Source organism: Barbus barbus (assembly GCF_936440315.1).
Source record: "Barbus barbus genome assembly, chromosome: 25".
In the NCBI taxonomy this organism is placed as follows: domain Eukaryota; kingdom Metazoa; phylum Chordata; class Actinopteri; order Cypriniformes; family Cyprinidae; genus Barbus; species Barbus barbus.
Window position 1 is genome coordinate 21,590,321 of NC_136753.1, and position 24,460 is coordinate 21,614,780.

A 24,460-nucleotide genomic window follows, 5' to 3' on the forward strand; every position below is an offset into this window, starting at 1 on the left:
CTGCCATTATAAAATAAAATATGTATACATGAAATTTTATATGCTTTTCTATAAGAGATATGAATTTTGACAGCTGTGGTTGGGAACAAACAAAGCAAACAAGCAAAGAGGCTGAATCTTTTTATTACTGTAATTCAGACTTATTGCTCCTCTATTGTAAAGTAATACAATACCCATCTGAAACTGACATAATATACAGCACTGACAAGATATACATATACAGGACACAAATAAAATAAATGAATTTCGACTTTGTAAAAGTTGTTTTGTCAACTGATCGAACCAGTATGCATGCCCTTGGTAGAGCCGAATTCAAATTGGCTGCAGTTTCAAACCACAGAAATATTAGTGACTATTTACATCCCTGATCATATAAATTAATAAACACAATGATAAATCTATTGCCCTCTAGACTATCAGTGAGAAGGACAATGTAAAATATGTGCAACTGTATGTGTACTGGTGGATAGACGGTTACTTTTTACACCACACAATGAATGCCAATAAATTGGGATTACTTTATATGGAAATCATGCGATGTATAACCTGGATTAGGAATTTATTGCACATGGCCTCTCACACCTGTATGTACGCTCTCTCAATCTCGCTATTTTCCCCTAGCACCATGGGAATATTTGTGCTCTACTGGTTAATTATACAGTGCCCTGTTGACCTCAGAGTTTAGTGTGCTTTAGAAACCCTGTGCTGATTAGTTGTCAATGATACTACACACTTGTGGACAATAGAGACCTACCGACGTCTTTTAATTTCCTTTATAGAGGTGAGCGAGTCACACATATCATCTAACACATCTAACACATTAATGGTTTCCTGCACACACCTTTTACCTACAGTCATAAATAGGCCCAGGCGGAATCTGCTGACTGTCTCTTTTTCTTTGACATTATCTGCACAGATTTGTGGGGTTTAAATCTTTAAACAGGGCCGTAACCACAAGTTCCCTCAATAATCAGATATGGTCAAATTGCCAACCTCAGTATTTGATATCCTTGATGCTGTTTTGCTGCGCTCCATTACACACTCCTCGGTTTGTTGGTAGGATGACGAAAAGTAAAATTTTTAGACTAGTCTGCCTCAGGGGACTAACGCCGCTCGTTAATGTCAAAATAATTGAGATGGCTAAACAAATCAAAGAAGGCTGTATTGTTAACAAAAGACATATGCAAATTCCAGCACAATGCTTCAGTTTTAGAGGGGAAAGAGTATGAAGACATAAGTAGCTAACAAGCTAAACAAATAATCAACAACTGTTTTATGACAGAAATGTTAATTTCGCTGTTTGAATTGAACATATAGGCCTATTTACCTGATTCATGAATCATATTTACCTGATTCATGCAAATCATAATTTAATGTGACAATACAAGAAACATTAACGAAGCAGTTTTCGGCATATTAGGCAGACGATTTAGCCTAAAGTATATTTTAGCGTATTTGAAGCAAAATTTTATGGAAATTCGTATCTATTTCTCATTTTGGCAAATTAGTGGCGAATTTGTACTCATTCATAGTTTTTTAGGGGTGGGCCTTCATGCTTCCTTTTTTTCTGAAAATCATACGTTTTCATGCGATTCACATTGAATGAATTCACCTCATTTTTCCATGAGATCAGTTGGGATTTTCGCAATTTTCGCCATCAGCATTGTCTGCTGATGTCCTGATTTTTGTGTCCACACAGATTGTGCATTATTTGATGTGCATTATTTGAATGCTTGAAAATATGGTGTTTATCCGTTGAAAGGCTTGCGTGCCTTTCTGTACCTGGGCCTTAAGTGATTTTGTGCATATTAATAAAAAAAATTATATTTTTTATAAATACTTCAAACAGATTACTTTACAATAAATTATAGTTCTTCTTTCTTTTTCTTTAGTCTCTTAAGTCTCTTACAAATGTTTAAAATATGGTTACGGCCTTGGATTTAAACATGGTGAAATATGTTAAATGGAGCTGAACATACTCATATTAGCAGCTGAAAGCATAATTAAATTATCCAAAATATTTAGAGCTGCAGTCCGTAAGTTTTGGCTCTTTGTCGCCATCTCTGTTTGAAAACCTGGAATTGCAGCTGCTTGTGGAATTAGCTTCCTTGCGTGGGATGTGCTCCGGCACGGATAACTCTAATGTTTTGAGGAGTATGTGTAGCTGTCAGTCACAGCACCAGTGAGGATGCTTACTGCACTTCGCAATCACAGATTCTAGCCTACGTCTTGGAATATATGACCCAAATAAAAATTTTCACCATATATTGCCATCTGAACAAGTAAGTAACAAGTCTGCCACGTTTGTTCTGACCAACTGAGGAAAAAACATTACAATAAATCGCACTACCAATGGTGATTAAATCTAACGATCGGTTAGCTCATATCACATCAAACTGTGCAAAAGATTATTATTGTTATACTTAATTCTCAAATTATTAATGTTAACAACATCAACATTGCGTGACTATGAGTATAGTGTGTATTAGCATGTAGATTTCAATTTCTGTACAGTCTAATCTGATTGTCATGCCATTCGAATTTCATATTAAGAAATTATTTTAACCCAAAAAGCAAATTATGCTCCCCTTCGAACTGGTTGTCTTTAAAATAAAAATCTTGTGTAATCCCAGGCTATCTGTAATCAGAAGCACATTTAAAACGGGAATATAATTTAATTTCATTCACACGTGTTACATAAACACATAATCCTTTCTGGATCACAATCTGCCATCAACATGATACATTTAATTACTGTAGCTGCTGTGAGAAAAGACTAAACGATCCGCCACCTGCAGGATCCTCACATGCATAGCCTACTAGCCGGGACAACTTCTTTATGTTTACAGACGTGTTGTAAGGACGCAGCAGCATGCTCGTTAGTTTTGAAGGCAATAGTTTTGAACACTGGGTGGTTATGTACTTGCTCAAATATTGATTTTGGATCATTTTTAACCAAAAAAAAGTTACGGACTGCAGCTTTAATAAACCAACAAGAAAATGACAGACAACTGAATGTGCACTCAGATTCTGTGTGAGTCTAGTTATATGTCACATACACACAAACACTCACTCTCTAACAGCCTCTGTCAGGCAGCGGTCAGTAGCATCGCTGCAATGTGCCCTGTGCTTGCGGCGGATCCTGGTATTAACGTGAAGACGAGTCTGCATATTTTGCGACCGCAGCCTGCGCAGACGGGTATGCAGAACTTTGCGCAGTTTTTGTCGCGTGAACGCATACAGCAGCGGATGTAGCACTACCGTCCAATAAGCAAGCACCAGGAAGCAGAGTCTCAGCCGTTCTAGCCAATCAGAGGGCCCGATAGCCAGCATGAGAAGGGGCATGATGGAGAGAGGCGCCCAGCATAGCAGAAACGAGAGGATGATGATGACAGACATGCGAAAGACACGCCTTTGGCGTTCCCGCCGATCTCGGTGGCGCCGAACAGCTCGACGCAGAGCCAAAATGGCCGATACTGACGCTCCCACGCCCATGCTGGGCGGACCCTGAACGGGGGCGGGGCTTAGTTGAGTGGTTACTGTAGATACAGTGGGCATGGGGCTCAAAGGCGTGGCCACTGATGATGTAGCAGGGGTGGGGATGTGTGGGCTAGTTATGACGGATACAGATGGGGCGGGACTCAAAGGCGTGGTTACCATTGAAGCAGTGGGGGTGGGGCTTAAAGGCAAGGTTATCACAGATACAGTAGGGGTGGGGCTAAGTGGCGTGGTGAGCGAGGGAGTGTTCGTCTCAGTGTTGATGGTTACTGTTGTAACTGTATCTGAGGTGATAAGTGGGCCGGTCGAAAGAGGCGGTGGGGAGGTGGGTGTGTTTCTCGTCGTGTGATCCGGTGACTTCGTTGACTTTTTACGCCGCAACCAAAGGCGATGCACAGGCCGTTTGCTGTCTCGATGGGGCCTGGGTGTACGGCCGATGCGGATGCGCAGTGCCTGAAGAATTCGCGAGTATGTAAACAGCATCACAGCGAGAGAGCACAGGAACACGGGAACCTGTAGCAACAGATGAGCCTGTATAGTTCCTCCCCACTCTGAACATAGCACAGTGCTATTGGAGTGCACAAACACCCCCTCGCCTTGCCCTGAAACAAACCCTGCCTCCACGAACGGTAGGAGGGGCACGGCTAAAGAAACAGCCCATACTCCAACAAGTAAAATGGTGGCCCTTCGAGGCGTCAGCAGGCGATTGGCTGGCCGGACGCTGATGTCATAGCGATCTAAGCTGATGAGCAGCAGGTTAAGCGCGGTGCCCACGCTGGCGAAGCTGGCTGCCGATTCGTGGAGACAGCAGAGAAGGGCGTGGTGAGGAACCGAGGCTCCACCCAGAATGAGGAGAGTAGCAGTGATCGGCAGGCAGAGGAGACAGAGCAGCAGGTCAAGGGTGTGCAGGCTGAGCGTGACGGCATGACTGACGGACTCCAACAGGCTGCAGTGACCACAGTATAACACCAGCACGGTCAGATTGCCACCCACTCCCAGGAGCAGCTCCAGCAGCAGCACAGCACTCACTGTAGCCCGGAAGCCGAGCCACGTCCCCTCCTGCTGAGCGAGTCCGGCCCCCACGTTATCTTCAGCTTGTAAGAGGGACAAACCGTGGCCCCCAGTGAAGCTGCCATCTGTCTCCATGGACACCATCGCCACGTGCCTTCAGGCATAGTAATGCCAGGCACTCCCACTGGCCATGATCCACCTACTCAGGTGTTTTCTTGGGGCGTTGATGAATGATTGACAGATCTATGATGGGAAGACAAAAACAGAATGAAACACATTCTTTAGTGAACAGGCCAAATGTACAGTATTTACTGGAGCAGGGCACACTGAGATCCACTGTGACCCCTTTTCCATCGACAGTGTACCAGGCTTTTCTTATATTATGTTTATTAAACAGCATATATTTTTACAAATACTAATAAATATAAAAGACAGTCTGCCAGTTGAATATCTGGATTTAATATTGGTGCATCCCTAGTAGTATCATAGTCAGTTACGTCATTGTCACTCATTCAAGAGCAAGCGCAGGCTGGGACTAAGAGAGATTCACAGATGCAACCAACCGAGCGCTGGCATCATTTTGGTGGAACAGGGGTATAACTTGTCCTTCTGAAGTGTAATAAGGTATTGATAGCAAGACAGGACAATAAAGATAAGTATTATGTACATGTGAGTCATCGTGTATGTGTGATTCTGCAGTCCCGCACACAGCCAAGTTTTTGTGTCCAACAAGAGAACTACTCCAACAGATGAATTACAGCACAAAACGATCTCTCACACATGACCAAGGACACAATTGCTGAAACCTTGATGAATTTGGCTATGGACACAGTAGTGAATAGTAGTGTACACAGCGTACTATTTAACGTCTTGGTTAAAGTGTTAAAGAAACGGTTATTTTTCTAATAAACTCAAAATCTAAAATACATGCTATTTAAACAAGCAGCTTTCAAATTAGGCTACGCAATCACAGCAGCCTGTCATTCCAAAAAAATCAAAATAAATATATAAATAAATAAATGAGTTCGACTTGAGACTGATCCCATTTCTAGGATGGTTGTTACTATGGCAACTGGTTTACAGTTTAAGAGTGGTCAAAATACAAAATTTGAGACTTTCTGCATCCGTGGCAGTTCAAGTGGGGCTCAGACTTTGCCTTTTGAGCACATCTGTGATAATGACCGCAGGAGGAAATTTTGATGTTTAACACAATGAGACTGCAGACGGGGGGAGGGCAATACGGTTGGCGTGCCGATGCGCCCCATGCCATGCTGGTAATGAAAAGAGGTCACTGCAGTGGAACTTTTGAGTGGCAGTGGAAGACAGATTTAGGGCTCGGATTCTGTGGTAGTACAAATAACTGAAGCTTGACAGCTTATGCTCACAGAAGTGAGACTGAGGCAAAAATAAGCAAGACTGACTTTTGTCAGGGATGGCAGATCACGGCGTTGCATGCAAAAAACTAAGGACTAATGAAAGAGAGAGAGAGAAAGAGGGAGAGAATGAGAGATGAGTGGGAGGTGCAGGTGCAGGTGCACAGTGTGTTGTGAAATCGCTGGAGGAGTTTGTTTCTACCTCCTACCCTCTATCCATCACTGTGCTATGCTTGAGATCCATCCATCTTTCTTTAGACTAACCACGCTGTCTCAGCTCTTTCTGCCATTTATCAGACTCTATTTCATTATCGTTGTTTTCCAAGCCAGTTTGGTCTGTCCACGCTGGTTTGTAGCCTGCCTGTTAAGGGAATAATTCACCCGAAAATGAAAACTCTTATTATTTACTCAATCTTATGTTATTCCAAAACAGAATGTTCTGTGGAACACAAAATATGTTCTTCATGGAGATTTTTTTCATACAGTGACAAATTATAGTCAAGCTCCAAAAGGAAAAGAATACTATAAAAGCGGTCCATGTGAATCATTCTCTGTATTTCAAGCATTCTGAAGTCGTATGATAGCTTTACAATTTAAATGTAAGCAAAAGTAGATATTAACGAGATCCTTTTTAGTTTTGTACTTTCTGTTTCAAATTAATTTGAATGATTTTTTGTTTAACTTAAACATTTTGTGTTTTTGTCGTTTTTATTAGTTATAGTTTTTTTCTTTTTAAATATGTCTGTGTAGTTTCTATTCATTTTTACTTTAGGTTTTATTTATTTTGGTACATCAAGTTAAACTAAAGAACTGTTGCTTTGGCTATACTAGCTGAAATAAAAATAAGTTAATAATTTCCTTTCTGTCTTTCTTTTTTCACGTGAAAGACGGAAACTGTTTTTATAGTTTTATATTTGGTTAATAATATCTTGTTCTTTATTTTGCATATTGAAACTGCCACATTAAGATTGGTCACATGATGATATCAAACCTGTAAAGCCTCATCAAGGCTTTTTCTTTTGTGTTCCACAGGGAAAAAATAAATAAATATATATATATATATATATATATATATATATATATATATATATATTGAATGACATGACGTGAGTAAACAGTTACTAACAAAGTTCCTATTCCTTGTACAATAACAGATGGATTCGAACCACAAATTTATGCAACAAATTGCACATATGCATGCGATAATGAATCTGTTGGCGTGTCTCTGTGGACAAAAGGGTCCTACAGTTGCGTGGAGTCAAAATTGATTTATAATGAGCTATATTAATAGTAGAATGAATATGCAAATTCATTGAATTTGTTTACAGACTATTTGGAAATGAGAGCGCGTGACAACACGTGAAACTACAGTCACTACAGAGGGAAGAACCAAAATAACTCCACATCTAGAAGGAGCTAAAATAGCTGATGATCTAGATTCCTCTTTCCTTTCATACACATTTTTAACACATCAGGGCCACTTATATACCTGCTCCACACTCCATTGTTCCTCACTGTTGCTGCTTGTCCTAAAAACAAGCTGAAGCCTTTAATCTTATTAGAAATGTACACACACCAGCTCATACATCCTCTTCTCCTTTTTTCTACCTTCAACTGGCATCTTGCCGCCTGATCTTAAGTGCATCTGAAAATCCCTTTGACTGTAATCAGTGCATGTGGGAGCAAGATGATGATGATGGGTGTGATCAATGTTAAATGATTGACGCTTATTTAACTTTTTTCCCCTCAATAATTTGCTGGAGTCACGTGTCTCTGAGCATGTGCATGTGTCCAGCTGTGTTTGAAAGCATCAAAGTGAGAGGATGATGCCCTGATGCAAATTATAATAAGCAACTCATAAGCCTAAGAGTCCATTGTGACTGATAATAATGGCTATTCAAACTAATGAAAGAAAACATTATTTGCAATACAGCTATTTAAATGACACCTTGAATTTCATATTCACTGGCTGACCGCAGATTACAGGCAACACATGGATTTGCTCGGTAAACAAATCGTCCATAGTGGCGACATACCCCGCATTTGACATTGCTGCCAATTTTCTTTTTTTTTTTTTTTTTTTTGTAGTGTAAGGAATATTAGTAGTCGAGTCCAGATGAAACGACACTGCTGATTGCTGATTTAACATTTCTATTCCCAGGCGCGCGTTGCCAAAATGTACCACTTAAACAGCGGAAAACGAATGAAGTGTGATGGTAAAATGGAACCGAATGGCAATTAAGTGAAAAGATCAATAGCCTCGTGAGTAGTGTGAAGATGCACCAAGGAGGTTTTTGCTCACCTTGCCCCGCGCGCCGGGAATCCCCGCTACATTCCACTGCGGTCCGTTCAGCGCGCGCTACTCTCTCTCACACACTCTATAGAGCGCGAGATTCCGAGGGGCTTCAGGACAGTCCACTGTCAGGTACGTGCCCAAAATAAATGTCGCACCTTCAGTGGTGCTAAACGGTGATAGCAATCGCCGCTGTGCTTCTGTGAGTACCCATGAGTGCCGCTATCCTGTGTACTAGATGTCCTGAACCCGCTCCCTCTGCGCTAACGCGCATACACAAACGCGCATCCACGCTTGCCTGCAGTCCGCACGATCCATATAAACCAATTTATAAGATACGGTGTCTGTGTGGACAACATTGTATTACTGTTTTCTATTGTTTTATTTCTTTATTTTATAATAAGCACTACATTAAACATGCGATCTGTAAACATTAGCCTATGTAAATAAGAACACTGTAAAAATATTTTCGAAGTGGTAAATAAAATCAAAGATTATTAGAACACTTTTTATAAGAAAATACTACTTCAAAATTTCAATGTTACTTGCCGATTCTTGTAATTATTTTTGAAATGAGCAATTTCTCTACAATAAATAAATAAAAAACATGTTGGCCTATATTAAAAACAAACAAACATGGAAGGTAGAAAAAATATCCAGAGAAAATTAATTATATATTTATTTAGTCATTTAGCAGATGCTTTTATCCAAAGCGATTTACAAATGAGGGCATAAGAAGCAATCAAAACCAACAAAAGAGCAACAATGTGCAAGTGCTATTACAAGTCTTGGTTAGCCTAAGGCAGTACAGATAATTATTTTATTTTTTTATAAAAAGACATATGGATAAAATAAAATTAGAATAGAGAGTGCTAGAGTTAGAGGGTCAAGATGGAACAGATGAGTTTTTAGCCGTTTCTTGAAGATGGGTAAGGATTCAGCTGCTCTGATTGAGTTGGGCAGGTCATTCCACCAGGAGGGAACAGTTAATGAAAAAGTCTGTGAAAGTGTTTTTGTGTGTCTTTGGGATGGTACAATAATGCGTCGTTCACTTGAAGAACGCAAGCTTCTAGAGGCTAAATATTGGACAGAACACATGCTGGGTTGTTGTTAAATGTTTAACCCAACCTTCTGGGCAGTAACCCAACCTCTGGGTCTAAACAATCCAATCGCTGGGTTCGTCTATATTTTACCCAGTGCTGGGTTGTATCTATTTTTTATAGTGTATTTATTGCCTCTGCCAATATTTGGTTATTTTCCAGAAACTGTATAATCAGATACCAAATTTTAAGGTAGTCTTTTAGTTTGCCCTTTATACTGTAGGTTATTCTTTCCAATAAAATATAATGTGCCAGATCTTTCATCCAATGATCAGTGGACCTTCTGTTCTTCCAGTAGAATGCTGCTAAACATGACTTGATCATTGGATCAACTTAATCTAGTATTAGTTGACTAATTCTGTGCTTTAACACATATCTGGCTCTATTCTAAACCTGAAAGGTCATATTGCAAATCCATACAAGCAACTCTCTTGGATTCAGATGATTATTTACTGTTAACAAATTTTCAATAAAGTAATGCAATTTGATTTGTACTAAGATCCTGATAAAACATAAGCTTTTAGGATTAGATAATGAATCATTTTCCCAGACATTGATATAGCTGTGAATTTGTAAGTGTTTAAAAAAAGTGTCATTGGGATTGTAAATTTTTTGTAAAGGTCTTTAAAGGACATCAATGTATCTCCCTGAAATAAATTCCCAATCGTACAATTGAGCAATTTGAAAGGAAAATTATTTCTACACCATTTTGTTTTCAGTGTATGCATGTTTCCTCTATGAACTTTAATGCTCAGAACAATAATGAAAGGGCAAAGAAATTGCTTTTCAATGTCAAAATCAATGTCACCCAATCTTTCAAAATGCTATTAACATACACCTTCCTTCCCGAGGATATTTAGTAGATATGGAAAGGGCAATTTAAAAGGCATATGCTATGATCTCAGAGAATGAGGAATGCATCCACATGAAAGCTAATTTTTCCAAATATTCACTGTACTCAAAGCTTGATTAAAACATGATATAGATTAAGACATGGTTGACCTCTGGAGCACCGCAGTGAATTTGATGCACAGCTGTCAGTGACTGACATTACAATAAACTCATTAAAATCCACAACGACAGATTCATCTCAAGAATGAACAGAATAAAAATATAGACTGGCACTCAAACAATGTTATTAAGCAGGCATGAGAATATAAAACAAAATACCCTAACAGATGGATTGGCTAAAATGCAGTCAATGAATAAATATGAGTAGAAATGAATATGAAAATAGTGTTTGAGTGACAGCCCTGGAGGAGTAGTAATGACTGTACGTTGGCATCTTAACAAGATGGTCCGGAATCAGTACTGAATCATCAGTTGTGTGACTAGGATTGATGCACAAACAAACTCCCTACCCACCCCACCCACCTCCCAAAAAGACAACAACACAGAGTAACACCAAATTAACAGAGAGAGAGAAGAGAGAATGAAAAATAAACTACGGGTAGTTACTGACCTTTTAACAGGGCTCTAGTTGATATATAAGGCATGTCAAATGTAAATCTGCATTTGCTGATATTCATTGTTAAAATGAGAGCTCCAGCACCATTAAATTTCAGTCTTGTTTCATGTTTATATTTTCCCTTATAAATTTCAATGCTTATTTCAAGCAAATACAGAACACGTGAAGAAAAGATCACTTTACAACATCTGAATGTATATTTAGAAAATTACTACTTTTTATGTGCTATTAAAACTGGCAGACGGGAAGTGCCTTGTGCAAAGAAAACTTTAAATTGCTCCAACATCACTTAATATGAACAGGACTGTAGAATCCTTATACTATAATGTAAATAAACACTTAATATAACAAACGGAATACATGAAAACATTAAAACCTGTCAACAATATAAAAATATCTTTAAAAATAGCACCATTTGTCCAAGTAAACATGCAACATCTGATCATACAAGAACATTCATTCTCATTTTCAAGCAGATAAAAATACAGATTTACATTTACAGTACAATTTTGTACAGCATAGACTTATTCTACAAGTCTAAGATGAATTTGTTAAGAATATTACAATGTGTGTTCTAGTTTCTGTTTTTAGCACCTGAGAAAATGTCAGTGGGTGTAACTATGTGACAACAAGGATTTAGAGAGAAATGAAAGATAATGTGGTATGCTGTTACTGACTGGACTTATATATATAACAATGTATGCAGATGAATCCAGATTGGCAGGAATATTAACAGATGTTTGGCAGCTCAACAGACACAAAATAAATAAACAAGAAAGATCTGATCAATATTTAAAATTTGCTTGTTCCGCTGAGGAAAAGGTGTTGACATCAATCTCTACCTTGATCTCTTGTGCATGATGGCAGTGTTCAACACTGAGGTTTAGCTTTTTATATTGCTGATGAGTTAGAGAGCCTCCATTTGCAGTCAACTCTTGTCTTCAAGCCAAAACACACTTCTATAAAACATAGAATAGACAGAATTGTGAGAAAAACACAATAGAGACAGATATACACAGATGCAGTGCAAAAATCACATTTCTATCCCATCCAATTCATAATTGATTTAGAAATATGCATTAATGCACCATTTGTGCACTTCAGCCTTTTCTATTAATCAGTGCATGTTAATGTACCTTTTTATTGCTGTAGACAGAGTTTCTCACAATCTTCCTTCTGTAAAAAGCAGTTAGCGTTTCCTCCACAGCCGCTGTAGATAAAAGGTCTACAGACGCCCACCTCAGAGTTAAAGTACCAACGCAGAGTATAGTGGGAACAATTACCCTCTTCCATGGGCAAGATGCAGGAGTCTAAAAGCGCACATTAAAGAAAAATAATTAAATGGTTGAATGGTAAAGAATAATCACCAATTCTTCTTTTGATCCATGGAATACAATACCATATTCTGAATTAATGCATATTGAACAATATGGCGAAAGACACTGTTGAAATGCACAAATGCACACAAGGCAGATTCAACTTTTAAACTTTTCATTATGGCATCTCTCTGTAGTTCAAAGCGTCATAGAGATCTGTAGAAATGTTCAGCTATTTTCTGTGGCGGGACAGCTGCTTGCAATCTCATACTAAGAGCTGTCATACAGATGAGTCAGCGGGTAGACAGCATGCAGAAGATACACAGAGAAACAACAGGAAGTGAGAACAGCAAAGAACAATAGTATGCAGCAATTACAGAGTGCAAAAATGATGATAATCCATCATCACAGTTTTGTTAAGGGTTTGAAGATGATGACATCAACAAAGTTCCCAACAAAGACACGGAAAAGCAGTAAAAATGAGGAGAATAAAATATGCACCATCAATACAGCTTCCCAACATACTCATGCGTAAAGATGACTCAATGGAGCCTTTAAGTGCTTGCTTACCTTCACCTTTCACCTCAAATTTTGTCCTTTCAGCTTTAAAAGAATCAAAAGAGACGGTTTGACCTGCCAAAATGTCCATATATTACACTACGTCTGCACACGCAGCTACAAACAAACTGTTATTCTACTGGGAAAAAAAATGGCATACCCTGGCTTTTATTGACAGTGGTGTCATAGTCAGCAATCTCCACCATTGGTGCATCATCATCATAGGTCTCTATAGAGTAAATGTGCTCATAGTCTGGATCATTTGTGTTCATCACAACATGCAGCTTTTGACCTGCAAAAATGTGCATGGATGCACAAAGGAAGAATGTGAGGGCTATTGGAAATCAGAGTTTAGAATGCTGGGATATTGTAGTTTGAAAGCATTAGATGTACATGTGCAACTGGATATGTTAAATACAAGCATGTATTTAACATATCCCGCTTATTTTTAAGGCAGAAAGTTTCTGTTTAAAGGGGTAGTTTAAAGAGAAAAATTTAAATTTAAATTCATCATTTACTCAGCCTTGCTTCAAACCTGAATGATTTACTTTCTTCCACAGAACATTATAATGAGATGTTTTATAAATGTTGAAACACTGCTTTTTTAAATAATGCAAAGTGACCACCATTGTGGAAAAGGAGGTACACTTTAGCATACTTTCAAAAAAGAGAACTTATAACAGAAATAACATACTTTTATGTCATGTATTTAAATATACTTTTAATTACACATTTGCAATGATGAAGATGCAATTCAGTACAATTAAAACATTAATTTTAAATGTAATATTGAATATCAAACTACAGATAACAATTATGTGTACTTTAAGTATGTAAGCCAACACATTAAAAAGTTTACTTCTTTAAAGCATGGCAAAAAATGTATATGTGCCCATTCAATGTATGGAAAAAATCAGTGTGAACATTCTTCAAAATATCTTCTTTTGTGTTCCATGTTTGAGTAAAAGATTAAATGATGACAGAATTTGTATTTTTGGGTGAACTGTTTCTTTAAACTAGTCCTTTCAAGGAAGTCATAAATAGAGGACAGAGTGACAGGAGTTTTCAGTTTAGAAGAGAGGAGGATAAACAGAGATAGAAGGATGAAATGAGGATAGGACTCACCCTCCTCGTCCCCTCGGACTAGTGAGCGCTCAGGGGACGTGGAGGAGCTTCGGTAAGCCTGCACTGGTACAGGTTTCTGAACTTCCAAAACACCTGAGAACACGCCCATAACGAATAACACAAACGCAAGATAGTAAAACCCATCAGTGAACACACTCACACAGGCACCCATGCATGTAAAGATGCACTCAAAGTTCATGCACTACATCAACAATTTAGCATGCACAAAACCCAGAATTTAGCCATGTGGACACAAACCAGAAATACTCACGAACATACTCAACAAGGTTTATACAGACAGAGATAAGACAGTCACACACAAGACTACTGTTAGTGAACTGTGTGCACATGAGTTGCTGACGCAACGATAGGAAAATGTCTACTGGCTATATTGAGGCTTTATAAGTCACAACTTACCTCCACAAGCTTAGGGAAAAAGAGAGAGAATTTAATTGAAGGACACAAAAGAGAAATTAAAATCAACATCAATCAGCATTTGCAACCCACTGTACTTCTGTAAAATATATTTATAAGGGAAAAAGAATATACAGTGAAAAAGGATTTGTTTTGATTTCATGACATTTAAAAAGAGTCATTGATGATGATGGCAAATTGTTGTAGATGGAGATAAATGACGATTATCCACTCACCACAATGCAGGTTCATCTCACTTCGAACATAAGTCCGAATCTCATCCTCCTTTAAGAATAAAGAGAGATGCAACCAGTCCTTGTGTCATTGTTACTTATCTTGAGTATTCAATGAGAGACTCGAGTAGCAGAATAAAATATGCATGATGACACTACAGTACAATACATCATAAATCACAAACATCTATTTGTTCTGACCGTCATGCCTGGTTCTCCTCTGTCTCCTTTAGGTCCATCAGTGCCAGTCTCACCCTAATACAAAAACACAAAGAGACACATTTAGTGATGACAGATATACAGTATGGAGAAAAAATTCAGAGGACAAGTGCATGGAGTCACCTGTTCTCCTCTTTCTCCTGGGATCCCAGGGATGCCACGTGGGCCAACCATAGCAGGGCCTGAAGGACCTCTTTCACCCTACAATAAATATTCAATACGTCACATATGATGAACTAACCATGGTTTCTTGTGCATATGAATCAGTGTTTCCTGCAGTTCTGTTCAGGAGCAGCACTGCACTGCTACTGATTCTGCTGCTCCAAATCAATACAAAACATATCACAGAAAAAAAATAAATAAATAAATGAATAAAATAAATAGAACTGTACTTTATGTGATGAAAGAAAGACTGTAATGAATCTGTCAAACTATTTGACAAATCAGTCCAAAAAGAAGTAAATGGTCTGAATCATGGACTAAATTATTGACAACTCACATCCTTAGTGAATCGGCTCTGATTACTCACTTGTTCGCTGAACCACAGGTTATGACACAAAATGAGCCTAGAACGTTACTGTGCTGTTTTTTTTAATCATAATTTTAAAAAGCATGCTGTGTGGTCCACTGTCAATGAAAAAATGTATCTATGGAAACACAGACATGAATAACAACTCTATAATTATGTAAATGCCTCTTTGCACATTTACAGTATGTATGTATTGATATAAAGTAAGTTTGATACCTTTTGTCCTTGTAGGCCCTCTGGACCTTTACCTCCAGCAGGTCCTTGAGAGCCCATTAGACCAGGGGGTCCATCCGCTCCTCTTGCACCAGGGAGACCAGGGATACCAGGTTGGCCCTTAAGAAATCAGGCGGAGGACGTTTTAAGGTGGAACATTTGATAAGACTTTTCACTGAGATCAGCAGTGTTAGGCTTAAACAGCAGGGAAGCTAAAGAAGTTGGTACGCTCACCCGTTCACCTTTCTCTCCCTGTGATCCCTTCGGCCCCGTAACTCCATCAAAGCCTCTGTCACCCTGGGCAACAACAGATGAACCTTACATGGTTTGTTTAAAATTTCATTGCACTACTCCTTTTCCCCAGTATGTAGTCCTGTTGCAGTAAAACATTTTGTGGTCTACTGGTTTATTCAGCAGTGATTTTAAAAGAATTGGTACGTTGTTGCCAATCAATCTTAGGCAACACTTAGGCAACATGTAATTGTTTTAATTATTAATATTGAGATATTTACATTTTTTGACATATGCGTTTCATCAATTATAGTGAAATTTTCTATCGTGACAACACTATTATTCAATATATTCTCAGATCAATACGTTTCCCATGCATTATGCTCTTACCTTGGCTCCAATGAGACCCTCCTTCCCTGGACTTCCTGTGGGACCTGGAGACCCGACTTCACCCTGAAATAAAATTTGCCATCAAAACAAGATAACGACAAGAATCGCATTCATGCCTCACACAAAAATAAATGCATGTGTACATACCTGCTCTCCTTTCTTCCCTGGCAATCCCGGTCTGCCATTAATCCCAGCATCCCCCTATGAACAGACACAATTCATCACTTCCAGCAAAACATGGCGACACAACAAAAACTTTCCTCGAGCTCTCCTTATTACTCACCTTGTCTCCCTTTGGTCCGCTTTGTCCACATGCTCCCTTGGCACCTCGTTCTCCCTGTAAGCCATTAAAGCTCAGTCAAACTGTCAATCACTCAATGTTACAGGGAGTAATGACACTAGAGAAAAGCTCCCTGGGAAGGACTATTTAGAAAGAATAAAGCACCATTCATGTGTCAGTCATACACACCAGCACACAAACTCACACACACCCTTCAATTACTGTCTTTCTCATTAGTGACAACAGATAGAGGTCTATCTGGGATGCTGAATCCAGATAAAAGTTCTTATCTGCTATGTGAGTGTGCGTGTCTATGTTGCCGCTGGCTGAAGGGCAGCTAGTACTGTCTGCATCGGCCCATGTATCCCTGAGAGGAATGATTCATACGCAGGAGTCTTTCATGTGCCTCACTGCACTCGACAAATCAATTTCTCCACACATGCAAGCACGCGCACACACATATTCACACACAAAAACTTTCATACGGTGGCTCTGAGGTACATATGCAGATGAATGTCAGACACAATGGCCTGGAATCCAGACTGTGGTGGAATTATAAGCAGTGTGATCATCTGGTCTGAAGGGCTACTCAAGGTTACCGATAAAGCTTGCAAGAGTCAGGTTGCATTTTAATCAAAGAGACAACCATTAAAACACACACACACATACACACACCTTGAGGCCTCGTGAACCTACGGGCCCAAACTCTCCCTTCTCTCCTCTCAATCCAGGCAGACCATCTTTACCAGGTGTTCCCTGTAGAGGACAGATAGAAAAAAATAAGAAGCAGTCATGGGGAAACAGCTGAGTTGTATGTATGTGCCAGTCATGCGCTGATGTTATTAGGTATCTGAATAAGAATACGCACTGCTTCTCCTGGGACACCAGGCTGGCCTGCTTCTCCCTGCAAATGATAATTCAATATTTGATCAATATGAGGGTCACGCACATCAATGTACATATGCGATCATACCCAAATGTATTCAGGTACATGCATGTTTATTCTTGTTCATTTGCGAGGAAAGGGAGTGTATTTTTCACCTTCTGACCACCAGGACCACGGGCTCCCTGGAAGCCAGTGGAACCTCTCTCTCCCGGCTCCCCTCTCAGACCCTGCAAATATGATAGAAAAATCACAAATGAGATCTCTTTAATATCTTTGTCATTTCTCTGAAACTGCAATTAGAGTAAAGCGGGAACAAATTGAGTCTCTTGCTTCTCAGATTATTCTGCTAAGAAGAGACCCCAACATGTCTCAACAACATCATTGATCAAAATGAAGAGATTTCAATATACTCAAACATTTCTCATCAGATTCTTTGAAGACCAAATTCTCTGAGCTAAGCCGCATTCATTTTATATGTCTATGTTCTTATTTTTGTCTATATTTCATTCACCTAAGGAATTTTAGGAGACGTCTGAGACATAAATAAAAAGAAATGGATTCTGAAAGACTAAACTTTAAAATAAATCAAAAGAGAATAACAATTTTATTTAGGGATGCCGTAATATTAAACTTTCAGCTAATAGCAATTAGATGATATTTTTAGTCATGTTAAGACTGATAATAAATAGTCCATATAAAACTGTATACTATTTTGTCTAAATAAAAAAAAAAGGTTTAGGCATCACAACATTATATTGTAGTTATATACTATGAAAAAAAAATGATATGATGAAACAAGAAAAACATTTTTACCTGTTCTCCTGGTGGTCCTTCCTGTCCCTTTGCACCCTTTTCACCCTGTCCACCTTTAGGTCCCCGCTCCCCCTGAGGAGAGCAGCGATCAATACAACTGATTAGTTTACATCGACCCAAAAGATCTGCCTTTATCCTGTTGCTTACTGACTCGTTAACAATCTATAGATCCTGAGGCAGACTCACATGAATACTTTATGACCAGTTCTCATAGGCACATGTTCTCAATAGATAAGAGACCTATAGCAGCCTAACCTTTATTATTGGCCTTTAATCTGAGTGACCCAAAAGCATTAAACACCTGACATAGCTTAATCAAAATGATTGGACTCACAGTTTCTCCTTTCACTCCTTTCTCTCCTGGAGGTCCCCCCACCAGCTGAGTATCTCCCTTCAAAATACAAAATGAAATACAGAAATATGTAATCTATTAAATATGTAAAAATAACAGTATAATATATTTGATATGCAAAATAAACCCCCTTTTAAGGTGATACAAAACCCAGCTACTTCACATAATAATCACATTTGACACAATAATCACATTTTTACCTGACTGTACATGATTCTGCTTATTACATGGCTACAAATAAATAAATGCACATGAAATATTCATTTGCTTTTAAATAATGTATTATTTAAGAAGAATTAAGTTTAGCTATCAAATTTATTAGCTATCATTGAAAAATACTGGAATGGACCAATCAGAATCAAGTATTCCAGGAAGCTGTGCAATAAAGAAATATGATCAAAGCATTTTCCACAAAAAAATACCTTTTCTCCTTTAATTCCTGAAGGACCTTGTTCGCCCTGTGAAGAATTGTTAGTTTATGAAGTTTCGTTTATAAAATATGTGTACATAAAGGAATGTATTTCATGACACTGTTATTATTATTATTTTTTTTTAAGTAAGGGACAAGCCTGAGCCAGATTGTAGCAGTTGATGAAAAGTTATACACACCTTATCTCCTCTGTTTCCTTTGCTGCCAGGAGGACCCTGTCAGTGGGACAGACAGATGAGTAGAGGAGAAATCTTATTTGCCTGAGCATTTGTAGATAGAAGACGTGCAGTGCTGCAAGACGCCTTGACTCATAATGATTTTGAAATTGCAGCGAGTGGGAGACGAACACATCATAGCCCTGAATATAAAGTGTGACGAATACAGTGTTCGTACTGCTACCTCTCTGCCTGCATCTGCCTTTCCACATCTAGACGAGGGCTCAGATCAATGACACCCATCAAGAGACTGACTGTTACTGCCTGACTGACATCAATATGTGCAGAAAACAGGATGTGGTGGGGTAAAAAATAATGAGTAAATGCAGAATGTTGTAAACGGAAAGTAGGAGTATATTTACAGTAGGGCCTCTCTCTCCATCTGTTCCAGCTCGACCTTCTTCTCCCTACAAAAATTAGACAGATACACACACCATCACAATCTGATATGCATACAAACAAATGAACAAGAGATGGAGTCATTGTGGACATTACCCGAGGCCCTGGGTCTCCTCGCTCTCCTCTTAAACCTGGCACTCCTATACCAATTTCACCCTGAATGTGGAGGAAAAAGAGAGAAAAAGGGTAATGACTGTGTGTCATGCAGTGCACTTCATTTTTGTCCAATAAAACCTTACTGAACAGCTCTGACTGCACAGAGACACGCTGGTTTCAAAGTTTTAGCTTTTTAGACTGGCTTCCTTATTTACAAAATAAACGCAAAGAAATTGTTCCAAAGGCATGTGTCTTATCCACTGCGCCATCAACACCCCTCATGAATAAATTAACACTCAGTAGGTGCCAAATGCCAGTAAAAACTGCAACGACTATGACTGATTTATGTACATTTATAGTAACGCATGACGTGCTTCAGAGTATACCTTAAGGTCTATGAGGTATTTTCCACAAAAATGGAAGCTCTATGCTTTAATGATTGAATGCAAAGAAATTAAGACAGCCATAAATATTAGTAATGTAATTTTACTGTTGTAAAATATAACTGTTATTTATTTATTTATTTATTTTCTGCAGCTGGCAAATTAACTGAAAATATTTATTTGGTTTATCAGAAGGTAAACTCCTTTGTCATGTCCTCACACAATGTTCCTGATTTCTGGCATGAAAGCTCCATTCTCCCATGCCTACTCGCGCATGACTTCAACATTTTTGACTGTGCTGTTAAATTTTTTTTAATTAAAAATTGTAAATCCTGCAAGCAGCACATCGTTTACCTTATCGCCCTTCAGTCCTGCAAGGCCCGCAGTACCCTAATATGAAGATAAAGACATCATTGAATACCACTGAGGGAGAGACACACAGTTATACTTGCTATAAGAAACACCTTAATGCAAATACTTATACACAATTATTTGACTTTAGCAAGTCTGTGACTTACTGGGGGTCCAGGGGGCCCAGCAGCTCCTGGTGTTCCTGGGTTTCCGGCTTTGCCAATAAACCCTTGAAGACCCTTACAAGCACAAAGTGGAATTGCGATCATTGGATGCAGCCAAATTCACCAAATGTGTTTGTCTATGATTGTTTTCAGCCTATTTCTTTATCTAGTGATAGTAATTCTAAACATATGTTGTTTTTAGTGTACATTTGTCTCTATATGTGCTGTGACTCTACGAACCCTGTCTCCTGGTGGTCCAGGGGGTCCTGGCTGACCTGCTTCACCTCTCTGCCCTGCCAGTCCTGGCGTGCCATCCAATCCACGTGGTCCAGGAGGGCCCGGAGGACCTGGTAAGCCAGGGTCACCCTATAACAGATTAAAAACTTTAATTTAATATACAAACTAGATTTTACATTCATGTTTGTCACAGAAACAATGTGGGATAAGTTAAGTGCCAAAGTTTAGTCCAAGTCCTAAATTTTGGCATGCGTTTTTCCGTTTTCTTCGTATTCCTCATCCTTTCCTATCAAAATGCATGCTAAGGATGTGAAAACGCAGAAAATCAAACCTGATCAAATTTTTTTTTGATGGACGAAAGTTTCTGAGGCAGTGTGCAAACGTAATTGACACAACGTGAGGTCCTATTTATTTTTTAATGTGCGAAAATTTCAGACAAAAATGTTGGATTTAGTGTGCAATGACCTTTAGGGTTAGAGGTCTGTTAGCAACAGTTCTGTAACAATAAAATTAATCAAATACCTTTAAGCCAATGGATCCAGGTTGTCCTGGAGGCCCAGGCATTCCCACACCTGCCTCTCCTTTAACTCCTTTGAGCCCTGGTGGTCCTCTCATACCCTGAACAATGAATGTGAAAGAGTCTTTTAATGATGCATATATTATAGTGGAGATGAAACGGATGGCGGTGCTGGTAGTTCTGCCTCTGAAGTTACCACAGGTACTCACATTCTCACCAGGATCTCCAGGATCACCCACAGCACCCTGTGAGTAAATAACACTTTAAAATCTATTTCCACACATTGTGCATTGCCTTGTTTGTGGCCACTCTTCTCAAAATAATGCTACTCACTCTTTCTCCTTTGATTCCCGCTGGCCCTTTGTCTCCTTTTGGACCCTAAAACACAAAACAGCCAATCAATATGTGTATGAAATGTGAATTCAGAATTAGTTCTACAAATGACATTAATGATGAAGGATGGCTGACGATGGAATATGCCGGCAAACTGTGGGAACAAATAATGGGGCATATGCTAATGCAGATCAACAAATATAAACCTCAGAAATGTATTGGACAGAAGCTAAAATAAATAAACAGAATAAGTGAAACTCACCGGTGAACCAGAAAGGCCTCTTTCTCCTGCGGTACCTGGCAATGTTAGACCAGGAGGACCCTTAAACAATCATGAGTATATATGAGTTAATAATGTGGTATATTCATGTCAGAAATAACAAATCTATGACCCATTATCTACAATAATCTACAACTGTCGCAGTGCAGATAAGCCATCCATTTCCCGCAGGAGAACTGGTACTGTACCAAATGGATGAATGCATTGACTGCCTGTGTGCTTCAGTTCTGTTTATTCCGTTCATGTATTTTCAGGAAATACTGCACATTTCTGAGAACATGCTGTGCGTATTTTTCAGATATTATAAAGATTCCATCATTGGTGAAACTGTGGATGGCATCTCTTGACAGATTAGTAACTCCTAGAAGTATTCAGCTGTAAAGTGAAAGCGGGTGATGGATTTTGCCTGTGGCATTTAATGTGCAATGGGCCACAATAGTTTACTTCCTTGTCCCTGTCCTGTCATAGTTTTGTCGATAAATGTGGTAAATATATATATGGAGCACATCAGTGCCAATATCTAAATAAACTCACACAATAAGGCACAATTACACAGGATTTGTGTCAGAGAGCTGGCAGAATGCTGAAAAAGAGGGTCATAAAGTTTGCACATAAAGTTTACTCACTGTATCAGTTTTTTAAGGTTTAAAGTACAGCTATATAGAGCTAAATCTATTTAATAAGACACACAACGGCACATTAAATGATTGTTAAAGCTTAGTGGCATGCTGTCAATTATCACAGAAAATAAACAAAAATCACATTTATAGTAATGCACTTAGAAGTCTATAAACCAAGGTGTTCAAAGCAGAAATAGGCAGCTTGAATTTTTATTAAAGAGATATTAATTCTTCTGAACATAAATGTGAGTTATTTGATTTGTAATGTTGTCTAAATAAAGCATTTGAGGTGAGCCTGCTTTTGTGAGTGGATAAACTTCTGGTTATTTTTTACCAACATAATTTCTGCAGGTGAATTTGTAATTCAGTTGGCATTTGAGTACGACAACACAGAGAAGATCTATTGAAGAGCTCACGTATATGCTGCTCTAACCTTATGTTTGCTTCAAATGAGATTATCTGTCATGCAGGTGAAACAGGTTGATCTTCACACAGTGTTCGCTATGATGTAACCATGGCAACAACTCACCATCTCACCCTTCGTTCCAGGGGGTCCGGTGACAGACTGCAGAACACAGTGGAAATAAAGGGAGAGAGATAAAGTGAACGTGTTGGGAATTAAAAGCATAGTGTCAGTCAAACTACACAATTACGTGCAAATCCACTCATGCAGATGCACATATGGACGCACCTTTCCTGGTGGACCGCTGTCTCCCTGCTCTCCTTTTAATCCTGGTGGGCCAATGGGTCCGGCGATACCCTAAAAGAAAGTGAGTTAAGCAGGGAAGAAAAGAAAGAAGCAAGGAGAACTTGAAAAAAGGTGCAGAAGATAATAAAATTAACACACATCTTTGTAAACGTCAAGGGCATATGATCACTCACCTGTTTCCCAGATAACCCTGGCAGGCCATCTTTCCCTGGAACACCGTCTCTCCCTGGGACCCCAGGCTTGCCCCCCTCTCCCTGTTTATGCCATCATGTTAAAGATAACCTTGTTACTCAAACAAGTGCCATGCCTCACAATCACATTGAGTGAGCAAACAACAGTTTTCAGTATCACTTATCACAAACACAAACAAAATCCATTTCTGTGCAAGGTAATAAATGAATCCTGCAGATAAAGTAACTGAATATTGTGTATTCCTTGAAATGTGTTTTTTTTTTCCCTTATTGTTTGAATCAGATACTAATGTCAACATTTGTTGCTAGAAACAGCTGCAAGCATTAGTTTATTTATTAATCAATACATTATATATAAGCGTTATGTTCTGTTTATAAAAAAAAGAGTAAAAAAAAATCTATATTCTGATACAAACTTTTAAGAACAGAAAATCTGTTGATAACATTGTTTATGTGAACACATTCTAATCACTGAAAAAAATTGAGTTTCAAAGAGTGTTTTGAAGTTGAGAGCAACTGAATGCATCACAAACATAAAATATTATTTTTGCCACTAGAATACTGACTGTTGTGGTGCAATGATATTTGCTATCTAATCTTCAATTAGGCTATAATTTTGAACTAGATTGGTAAACAAATAATCCACAATTAATTATGGCAATTAATCAAGTAAAAATACACTTAAATTGGCTTATGCATGCTCTAAATCTCAAAGAGAATGTATAAACAGCAGATGTGTGTGTGCATATGTATATTTGTATATTTGTATGTGTGCATATATACTGTATATATATATATATATATAGCTTATTAAATGTTTATGTATGTGTAGGCACTTCATATAAACTAGGTCATATTGCAAAGTATTGCAAACTTCTATGCGATACATGCATCACAATATCATAATTGGATTGTGCCTGAAACAGCATCAAACGTGACCGAGACCAAGTCTGTCCATCCGAGAAAGTGAATTGCAGTTCAGTTTCAATCTTTCTCGCACCTCATAGAAGCAGTTCTGACTGCACTGTGAAACAGCTATATTGCTTTTCAAATCCAAAGCCAAGTGTTTATTTACTCACCACTTGTCCTGGAAGCCCTGGAGGCCCTTGTGGTCCCTGCAAACATTAGAAAGTACTGCATTCATCCCTACTTAGACAAATATAAATCACCCTTATCTAGAACAATATATAAAACACGCAGGATCTATTGAACATCACTGATATTAAAGCTCTG

At 38.6% G+C, this 24,460-nt stretch overlaps 2 protein-coding genes across 2 annotated transcripts in view; both read right to left on the reverse strand.

Annotated features, from left to right (window-relative positions):
- Positions 1 to 3,069: 3,069 nt before the first annotated feature.
- Positions 3,070 to 4,653, reverse strand: LOC306844926 (G-protein coupled receptor 22; the record flags this gene model as incomplete). The annotated part of the gene is made up of 1 exon (XM_079377373.1): positions 3,070 to 4,653. One exon carries the CDS (start codon positions 4,651 to 4,653, stop codon positions 3,070 to 3,072), a length of 1,584 nt encoding a protein of 527 aa, XP_079233499.1.
- A 6,209-nt stretch (positions 4,654 to 10,862) lies between these two features.
- Positions 10,863 to 24,460, reverse strand: part of LOC306845315 (uncharacterized protein) — a gene marked incomplete at its 5' end in the record, with an annotated part of 50,343 nt that continues 36,745 nt past the window's right edge. The window contains 33 exons of the mRNA XM_079378023.1: positions 10,863 to 11,702; positions 11,880 to 12,053; positions 12,630 to 12,662; positions 12,778 to 12,909; positions 13,743 to 13,835; positions 14,389 to 14,441; positions 14,591 to 14,644; positions 14,732 to 14,809; positions 15,354 to 15,470; positions 15,585 to 15,647; positions 15,972 to 16,034; positions 16,119 to 16,172; positions 16,255 to 16,308; positions 16,927 to 17,007; positions 17,120 to 17,155; positions 17,293 to 17,364; positions 17,951 to 18,022; positions 18,285 to 18,341; positions 18,725 to 18,760; positions 18,912 to 18,947; positions 19,310 to 19,354; positions 19,443 to 19,502; positions 20,180 to 20,215; positions 20,344 to 20,415; positions 20,581 to 20,706; positions 21,100 to 21,195; positions 21,304 to 21,339; positions 21,428 to 21,472; positions 21,690 to 21,749; positions 22,857 to 22,892; positions 23,019 to 23,087; positions 23,210 to 23,290; positions 24,307 to 24,342. Of these exons, the coding sequence (XP_079234149.1) occupies positions 13,772 to 13,835; positions 14,389 to 14,441; positions 14,591 to 14,644; positions 14,732 to 14,809; positions 15,354 to 15,470; positions 15,585 to 15,647; positions 15,972 to 16,034; positions 16,119 to 16,172; positions 16,255 to 16,308; positions 16,927 to 17,007; positions 17,120 to 17,155; positions 17,293 to 17,364; positions 17,951 to 18,022; positions 18,285 to 18,341; positions 18,725 to 18,760; positions 18,912 to 18,947; positions 19,310 to 19,354; positions 19,443 to 19,502; positions 20,180 to 20,215; positions 20,344 to 20,415; positions 20,581 to 20,706; positions 21,100 to 21,195; positions 21,304 to 21,339; positions 21,428 to 21,472; positions 21,690 to 21,749; positions 22,857 to 22,892; positions 23,019 to 23,087; positions 23,210 to 23,290; positions 24,307 to 24,342 (1,788 nt within the window). The 3' untranslated portion in view covers positions 10,863 to 11,702; positions 11,880 to 12,053; positions 12,630 to 12,662; positions 12,778 to 12,909; positions 13,743 to 13,771. The remainder of the gene's footprint in view (positions 11,703 to 11,879; positions 12,054 to 12,629; positions 12,663 to 12,777; positions 12,910 to 13,742; positions 13,836 to 14,388; positions 14,442 to 14,590; positions 14,645 to 14,731; positions 14,810 to 15,353; positions 15,471 to 15,584; positions 15,648 to 15,971; positions 16,035 to 16,118; positions 16,173 to 16,254; positions 16,309 to 16,926; positions 17,008 to 17,119; positions 17,156 to 17,292; positions 17,365 to 17,950; positions 18,023 to 18,284; positions 18,342 to 18,724; positions 18,761 to 18,911; positions 18,948 to 19,309; positions 19,355 to 19,442; positions 19,503 to 20,179; positions 20,216 to 20,343; positions 20,416 to 20,580; positions 20,707 to 21,099; positions 21,196 to 21,303; positions 21,340 to 21,427; positions 21,473 to 21,689; positions 21,750 to 22,856; positions 22,893 to 23,018; positions 23,088 to 23,209; positions 23,291 to 24,306; positions 24,343 to 24,460) is intronic.